Below are 9,601 nucleotides of genomic sequence, written 5' to 3' on the forward strand. Positions count from 1 at the left end.
AAATACAACCTTTTAGCATAATATATAATGTCACAAGTACAAGAAATACATACATAAATTAGGGATGTAACATGACTCCTCAGTTGGAGTAAGGTGGCGGTTAGGCTCCTTATGCGTATAGTAAGGTAGAAGACTGGCTGAAAGCTTGAAAGGCTGCTCATGGGACTCGACTTTACATCTTCTAATGACTCTTGGGGTAGGAACGGGAGGCTAAGATTAATTTGGCTTATGATGAGAAAGGGCTATGTATTATGGTTTAAACTAGTCAGCAGACCAAGAAACAGTTACAAGTATTCATAAAATGAATGAATCTGCTAAAACATAAACGAATCCTAAGATACTACATTGTGCTTCAGCAGATTAAGAAAATAGCGATGAACAGATACTACATTGTAATAGATTAGTAGTACTCAAATAAAAGAATCCTAAGATGAATGTATGTACACATGGGAACCATGTGCATATTTGCTAGCTTCATATTGCAAAAGGTTGCAGAGAGGAAAATGAAATGAGAAAAATCAGGTAAGTATGCATCAAAGGTGTAGAGTTAATGAAGCAAGAAAAATAGTACATAAAATTGAGAAAGAAGGCAACAAAAGGAGAAATCAAAGTCTAAGAATGCTTGTACATTGGATAAGCAGGAAATTCCTTGAGTTTGGGATTGAAACTTTTATAATATGGCAGGCAGTACTAGTCAAAGACTAAGAATGATTAATTGGCTAAATAACTATCTGACAGTTCCCAGCTACCTAAACTTTATCCAATCGTTGCAGCTTCTTGGATCAAGAACAACCACGCCCCCGGAATGCATCATAGAACCTGTCAGGTTCATGGCCCAAATGAGTAATCATTGAATCCGAATTGCCCATTTTGTTCCTGCATCATGGGAGGGATATCAGAATGAAATGCGGGCATTATTAGTGTTGAGCATATAACCATTAACCATTAATGTGCAATCCAACTATCAGCTTAGGCTTTTAGTTGAGTTGGAGCACATGCTTCAATTTGGTATCAAAGCTAGACCAAAGGTCATGGGTTCAAATCTCTACGTCACCGAATTAAAGAGACATGGTTGGAAGGAAAGGATGTCATACCTCATTGATTACTCCATTCATTAAATCATCCAGAGAAGCATAAGCGCCCTGTGCCTTTGCGGAGTTCAACATGTAGTCTCCATTGGATCCCATCCTTGAGTCTTGACTGAAATTTTCGTTCACATTGGGCTGAAAGAGAACCACAGAGCCTCCATTTTCTTGACCAATCAAAGATGTGTTCGTTTTCATATTGAACACATCGTTATTTTGGTCAGCGATCTGGGTTAAGGAAGGCATTAATCCAGTACCAAGAATCTGAGAGCTCGGGTTGCTGAAAACATTATTTGAGTTATGATTCTGTTCATGATCTCCCCAGAATTGGGTAGGTGCCTGATTCACAGTCTGAATAGCATCACCGATGAAGCCTTCTTGGTATTGTGTTTGTCCCCTCGAGTTTTCCATTAATGGATAAACAAGAGGGCTGCTCTGCAAATGAGGGCCAACGAAAGAATAATTCCCTCGTACATGATTCTGATCCATCAATGGATAAACATTTGATGCCAAAATAGAATTCTGCAGATTCCCATTCAGTCCTCCATGGCCAAGAAAGTTTGAAGAGCTGCTAATAACACCGGTGTTCAAAGGCTCAGGCCTTAAAGAAGTCATATTGAGTGAATGTGGATTCCCAAACCCGGAGTTCCCTTGAAGGATTGCAGCATTGATTGGGTTACCAAAACCAGATCCAGAACCCGTGAATGTACTAGCAGCTGCGAGAAGCTTCGAGTTGTCCAACGGATTGAGGTCCGGTTCGATTTTGGTGAATTTACCGTGTCGCAACTGATCAAGCTCTAACGACGGAATTCCAAGAAACAAACTCGGGTTCTGGCTTGTGGGTGGAGCATTCGAGTTCAACTTCCCGAGAGGATCAAGGGAGTGACGAGAACCTTGGGCATGGCTCGGTTGGAGCAAACCCAATGGGTTAACGTTTTGAAGGCTTACACCGGCAGAGCTATTTAGCCTACCAAGCATGCTGCCCGGGGCATATGATGGTAATGTAGCACGGTTAAGTTGTTCGGGCCCAGCCAATGTTGGCAAATCTCCAAACCCATCGAGTGAACCCATCCGCATATATGGCGTTGCCATGTTGTCCTGTGGGGTTGAAACCAAACTGATCCTTCTCAGGTATAGCCTATACTTCTGCAACAAAGTTACTAAAATTTATTACAAAAATGTTCAAATAATAGCACCTCGTTAGTTTCTGTGAGCATATAGCCATTAATGTGCAATCCAACTATCAGCTTAAGCTTTTAGTTGAGATGCAGCACATGCTTCAATTTGGTATCAGAGCCAGACCAAAGGTCATGGGTTCGAATGTGACTACGGTCCACGTGTTGCTTGGAACTCACCTCACACGTGAGGGGGCGTGTTTCAACATATAAATTCTTCATGTGTACTGTCACACAATATCATCTTGGGTTGTATTATTAAGTCAAATTGGTACCTGGAGATGGCTTGCCACATTTTCTCGAGTAAGCCCTTCAACGTTCATCAGATCAAGAATCCTCTTGGGAACAGCTTCTGCATTTAAAGAACGGAGATGATGAATAACGTGAAAAGGAGAAGACTAGTGGAACGATAGGCATTATTGATGCTGAAAAAAGCTCACTTTCGATGCCCAACTGGTTAACAACATCAACGAACTTCCTGTGAAGTTCTACAGACCAAACGACACGGGGCTTTTTCTGCGTTCCCGGGTCTTCGTTCTCACATCTGTCGACACTCCCATCTTCCTCATCCTTTCTTCTCTTATTCAGTTTCTCATTCTGCTCTACAGTACCCGATAATTGGTCCCCCGGTCTACCTTCTTCACCGGACTTGCTATGGAGTTTGGGATCAACCTTCTTTTTCCTGATTACGTGTTGCCAAACGTTTCGAAGCTCCTCGATCCGCACAGGCTTCACCAAGTAGTCACAAGCGCCGTGAGTAACTCCCTTCATTACAAGGCTGGTATCACTGTTTGCCGACAACACTAGTGAATTTCAAAGACGTTAGAAACGTTGCAAAACTATATACGCCCCTGATAACGTTCAGAAAACGATCAAAGAAAGATGCCTCGGGATAAATTATTTGATGCAAATAAAATATAAAAATTCGAATGCTTACTGATTACAGGAAGGTCCATCTCGAGACCAACAAGCTCTAGCAGTTTGAAACCATCCATGTCAGGCATATGGACATCACTGATCACCAGATCAAACCTGTCTTTGTTTTCTCTCAACATCTCCAGTGCCATTCTCGCTTGATTTGTTACGGTTACTGCAAAAGAATCCCAAATCATATTCAAGATAAAAATTAACTTCATCGAATCTTCCATTATCACAATAAACAGTTGCAACGGGCATTCATTCAATCGAGGAATGAGGAACAAAATCTAGGATAAAACCTTCAAAAACATTTGTTGTGTTTGGCAACATTCAAACACCAACCAGCAGAACATAAACATTGGCAGAAAACAATATAATTTGAAAACACAACTCCAATTATCTACATTAAATGAGAGGAAGCAAACATAATTTTTGGTTGATTTGGACTAATGGGGGACCAATTATACAGAAAAAACACTATTTTTGGGATTTGGATTAATCCTGCAAGCAGTGTAAATAAGGAAAAAAACACAATTAGTCACAAAAGTAAAAAAGTATCACCCCCAGCACCCCCTAAAAATAAACAGACAAAAAACAAAGCCAAAAGGCCAATACTAATAAGACAAGAGAAGCTGCTAATCTCTTTTCTTCTTCTTCCTCCAAAAACATGCATGCAACATGCAAATAAATGAAGTTCTGGAACTATGATATATGAAAGTAAAAATCTCAATCTGTTAATAATACTTAATTTCCCTTGAATTTGGACACCACAACTCAACAAGGAAAAGAGAATTCATCACGATAGATACAAACAAAATTCTTAACAAAAACCTGGGCGATCAAGAAAGTTACAGACTAATTCATAAAATTCACTGAACAAGAACACTTGAGGAGAAACCAAACAAACGAAACCGGGAAGATTTAACAAGGGAGAGCAATAAACATATACCATGGTACTGGCATTTCCGAAGCAGACATTCCAACAACTTCAAGCTAATTGGGTCATCATCAACAGCAAGAACACGCATACCCACTGGGAAATTGTCAGAATAATTTTCCTTTTCAACCATTTCTCTACTTTCGTCAACAGTCATTTCTGGAAACCACTAACCCAGATTCCCAAAAACACAGAATCACAGCGCCCAAGTTTCAATCTTTACCGTAAAAAAAAGGTTTCTTTCTCCGGAACTTTACTTTTCAGGTATCAAGAAAGCCAATAAATCAATCATGTTGTGAATGAATTCAAGAATTGAAACAAAGCAAGACGAACTAGAGATTTAAACGTGGTCCCTCTCTCCTCGGCCTCCCAAAACTCTGAACGAAAATATTGCTTTAGAGAGACGAGAGTACGGATAAAATTATGAGTTTATTCCAATAGTGTTACCTTATCTTTTACGGTAATTCCAAATTTAGTTTCAAAATTATGGTTTTTGTCTTTAAACATTCAAACTATTAAAATGGAAAAAAAAAACTTTTGCTTTTTCTGGCACTTTTTTTCGACAAAGCTTGATTTTAGACATTGGTCTCGTTACATTTGAAATTATATTTTACTTCAAAACTTGGATTGAAATATTGTTGGAAATAAATTTAGAGTTCTACCATATATACTCCAAAATTTTAATACTATGCTGTTACTCCATGAGTCCCTGGGGCAAAGTGTCAGCCAGATTGATTTTTTTATACTAGAGAAAGTTCGAACATCCGACCTCTTTTAAAAGACAAGAGTGTATGGCCACTCACGCCAACCAAATTGGTTTCACCAGCACGATATTGATTAAAAACATATGTAACTCCGATAGTTAGGTCCTGGCAGTCGATGAATGTCTAGCTAGGAGTTGTCTCCTCTCAGCACACTGTTGATCGGCGAAGATGACTGAACTTCCAACAAAAGAGAGGAACAAAAACAATAAAATATCTTAAAAAATGTGATGAGATCAATTTATCCTTCTCTAAAATGGAGCCCTTCGCCAGAAAAGTTACTAGAAGGACCAAAAGTGTTCACAATTTAATAATATGAGTGTTTAAAGACAAAAATGATAGTTGATGACTAAAAATAAAATTACCACAAAAGATAAGAGACTTTCGCTGAAATTAACTTTTATACTTATTCTTACAAAAGTATTTCCGGGGTCGATGTCCCGGTCGCCGTAAAATCTAAGGTTATAACTGACGTGGAAACACCGGCTACCCATGATGAGTACAAACAAGCAGATTCCAAATGCCGCAGCAACGATCCACACCGGCTACCCACGATGAGTACAAACAAGCAAATTCCAGATGCTGCAGCAACGATCCACACCGACCGCGCCGACTGTCTTCTTTAGCTGCTGCTTATTCTCCACCGTCGGCGGTGGCCCGTCGGTTCGGCATGGCTTCTGAATCGCGTTGCCGCAGAGGCCTTCGTTTCCAATAAAGGACAAGGGATGAAGACTGGAAAATATTGGTCAGATATACGAATGTTGCCAATTTTACTGGTATAAATTATGGGGGAAAGCAAAAAGAGACCATCGGGAAGCGGGTAGGGGTGATGGCCGAGGTCGATGTTTTAGGCAACTTAAGACATAGGAACATTAAGAGGTGAAATGTCATTTTTACCCTCATTTTTAACAGCTCAAACATTTACTTAACGGAGAGCGGAAGAAATATATAGTCACTTTAAAAACAATTGAGGGGATAAAGTCATTACATAAATAATATAGGGGAAAAGTGTGCTATAAGCAAACAACTTAGGGGGAAAAAGTGTCATTTTCTCTTTATTCTTTAGACCTAATAATTAATCAAAAGTTAAAAATAAAATAAAAAATAAAAGATACATGCATATAATAAAATTCTTACTTCAAAACTTTATATATTGTTTGCAATTACATATGTATTGTACTTTTTGCTTCATTTGAAAAAGCTAGAATACTTACCAGATATGATGTACAAAACGCTCATGAGTGAGTATTTTTATGTTTTAAATATTTTTCATGAGTTAATTTTTAAAATGTCCTCCGACTATGACTTTTTTCTCAAATTAGTTCATTGACTTTTAATTGCACCTAAAGTAATTTTTCGATTATTAAATTTAAGTCAAAATGGTCATCCGTTAGTTTTGGTATTAAGTGGGTATTAAAATGAAGGGTAAAATTGGTAATTTAGATTTTGCATTCTAATTTAAAGCACATTGTCAGTTGTCACCCCCTTTTCATGTGTTTGAGACATGTATGTTGTTGGTATAAAATGTGGAGTAATCAAATTATGATATATTGAGATGCAAAAAGCCTCAACAAAAGTATGCTTTCAACTTTAGATGGTAACTTGTTTTTGCCGTTTTAAGACGATTCTTTTATTTTATTTATTTATTTATTTATTTATTTATTTATTAATTATTATTATTATTATTATTATTATTATTTGGTGGCCGGTTTAATGTATTCAAATACAATAATAACACATTAGAATATTATGTTTATATTTATTAAACCGATCAGATTATGAAATATTATCTTTTATGTAATCAATCATATATTAATTAATATTACTAGTACAATATCACGCATTACACACTTGGGTAAACACCCAATAAGAGAAAAAATTAATAAAATTATAAATAAAAAGGAAATAAAAAAAATAATTAATACATCATATCATCAACAACAAAATATGAATTACTAGTTTTACCCTTCATTTTAACACCCACTTAACACAAAAAATAACGGATGACCATTTTAACTTAAAATTCAATAGTCGTAAGACCACTTTGGGTGCAATTAAAAGTCAAGGAACTAATTTAAGAAAAGGTTATAGTCGGAGGACCATTTTGGGAATTAACTCTGTTTTTCATCTATAAAGTTTATTTAAATTTCCAAAAGTGCTTCAAGTTTTTTTGATAATTAAAAGCATTTGGAAACCTATTTTCGATAATATTTTAGAGGTTTAGTTGAAATGTTTTTCGATTTTCCTCAAAAAAAAAATATATATTTTTCGATGGTTTAAATGAAAAAAAAATATTTGTAAAAAGAAAACTTGTTTGTTCGATTGTTTGTTGTTGGTGGTGTTGTTGTTATTTTCCTTGTTGTTAATCTTATAATTATAAAGAATACATTTTAGAAATTTCTAGAGGCTTGATTCAAGTCCGAGCTCGTGTGCGCCGGCACCTGCGGGCACGAATGTCGTCGGAAATTGGCTGAGCTCGGTCCAGGCTGAACTGAACTATTGTTTCGGCCTTGGGCCGAAACTTGGCAAAGCTGAAGACCAACAATCCATTAACTCCAATTTTGAATTTAATTCTGTTAATGGGGTTGCTGTTTCGGATGTTACACAACATGTAATTAATGATGAATGCCACAAAGTAGAAGTTTTAGATATATAACAACAACAAGTATAGAGCTCACACACGAAATTTTGTTTTCAAGCCTCAAAACACTTCTGTTTCTACTCCTTTCTTAAGCCTAACTGTGTTCAAGGCTTTGCTCTAGTTCGCCGGGTTCGCTCGTTTGGGTGCTCAAATGTCAAACCGTAGCACGTTTTATCCTGGGAAACCTAGGCCATAGCGCTCCTAGCACTTTTGGGAGGTGGCAAATAAGGTTTTAAGGAAAGAGTGGTCTCTTGACTCGCGCTAAAAACCCTATACCCATACACGAGCCATCTTTCCTTCTTTCGGTTTTGATTATGCTTCTAAGCAAAAATCCTCTCTTTTTGATATAGTTTGGTTGGAATTATAATCTGTGAATTATAAGTTCTATTTGGTTGATATGTATATATCTTTTCCGTAAATATTCATGCATATAACCATGGTGATATGATATATATATATATATATATATATATATATATATATATATATATATATATATATATATATATCGGATATATATCAAATAATATTTTATATACTTGTGTGTGTATATATAAATATTATTTTGCGATATTAAATCGATTTTGATTCATAATCGCCAACACCACCCACCTATATATCCAACTACAACTATTGCATTTTATTTTCAATAATCTAATATACCTCTAGAAATTTCTAAAATGTATTCTTTATAATTATAAGATTAACAACAAGGAAAATAACACCACCACCACCACCAACAACAACAATAATAATAGTTTTAAAATTTACAAACAAGTTTTCTTTTTTACAAATATTTTTTTTTTTCATTTAAACCATCGAAAAACATTTTTTTTTTGAGGAAAATCGAAAAACATTTCAACTAAACCTCTAAAATATTATCGAAAATAGGTTTCCAAATGCTTTTAATTATTAAAAAAACTTGAAGCACTTTTGGAAATTTCAATAAATTTTATAGATGAAAAACAGAGTTAATTCCCAAAATGTCCTCCGACTATGACCTTTTCTTAAATTAGTTCCTTGACTTTTAATTGCACCCAAAGTGGTCTTACGACTATTGAATTTTAAGTTAAAATGGTCATCCGTTATTTTTTGTGTTAAGTGGGTGTTAAAATGAAGGGTAAAACTAGTAATTCAGATTTTGTTGTTGATGATATGATGTATTAATTATTTTTTTATTTCCCTTTTATTTATAATTTTATTAATTTTTTCTCTTATTGGGTGTTTACCCAAGTGTGTAATGCGTGATATTGTACTAGTAATATTAATTAATATATGATTGATTACATAAAAGATAATATTTCATAATCTGATCGGTTTAATAAATATAAACATAATATTCTAATGTGTTATTATTGTATTTGAATACATTAAACCGGCCACCAAATAATAATAATAATAATAATAATAATAATAATAATAATAAATAAATAAATAAATAAATAAAATAAAATAAAATAAAACAATAGTCTTAAAACGGCAAAAACAAGTTACCATCTAAAGTTGAAAGCATACTTTTGTTGAGGCTTTTTGCATCTTCATATATCCTAATTTGATTACTCCACATTTTATACCAATAACATACATGTCTCAAACACATGAAAAGGGGGTGACAATGTGCTTTAAATTAGAGTGCAAAATCTAAATTAACAATTTTACCCTTCATTTTAACACCACTTAACACCAAAACTAACGGATGAACATTTTAACTTAAAATTCAATAGTCGGAGAACTACTTGCAATTAAAAGTCAATGAACTAATTTGAGAAAAGGTCATAGTCGGAGGACATTTTAAAAATTAACTCGTGAAAAATATTTAAAACATAAAAATACTCACTCATGAGCGTTTTGTACATCATATTTGGTAAGTATTGTAGCTTTTTCAAATGAAGCAAAAAGTACAATACATATGTAATTGCAAACAATATATAAAGTTATGAAGTAAGAATTTTATTATATGCATGTATCTTTTATTTTTTATTTTATTTTTAATTTTTGATTAATTATTAGTTCTAAAGAATAAAGGAAAAATGACACTTTTCCCTCCTAAGTTGTTTGCTTATAGCACATTTTTCCACTGTATT

The 9,601-nt window shown here is 34.7% G+C and overlaps 1 protein-coding gene across 1 annotated transcript; it reads right to left on the reverse strand.

Moving 5' to 3' along the window:
* Positions 1-551: 551 nt before the first annotated feature.
* Positions 552-4,508, reverse strand: LOC109191767 (two-component response regulator ARR12-like). Its single transcript, XM_019342420.1, has 6 exons — positions 4,128-4,508; positions 3,198-3,350; positions 2,701-3,063; positions 2,536-2,612; positions 1,095-2,231; positions 552-876 (listed from the first exon to the last, which is right to left on the reverse strand). Exons 1-6 carry the CDS (start codon positions 4,270-4,272, stop codon positions 829-831), a joined length of 1,923 nt encoding a protein of 640 aa, XP_019197965.1. The 5' UTR covers positions 4,273-4,508; the 3' UTR covers positions 552-828.
* Positions 4,509-9,601: the final 5,093 nt, after the last annotated feature.

The sequence above is a fragment of the Ipomoea nil genome, unplaced genomic scaffold, assembly GCF_001879475.1.
Source record: "Ipomoea nil cultivar Tokyo-kokei standard unplaced genomic scaffold, Asagao_1.1 scaffold1720, whole genome shotgun sequence".
NCBI classification, from domain to species: domain Eukaryota; kingdom Viridiplantae; phylum Streptophyta; class Magnoliopsida; order Solanales; family Convolvulaceae; genus Ipomoea; species Ipomoea nil.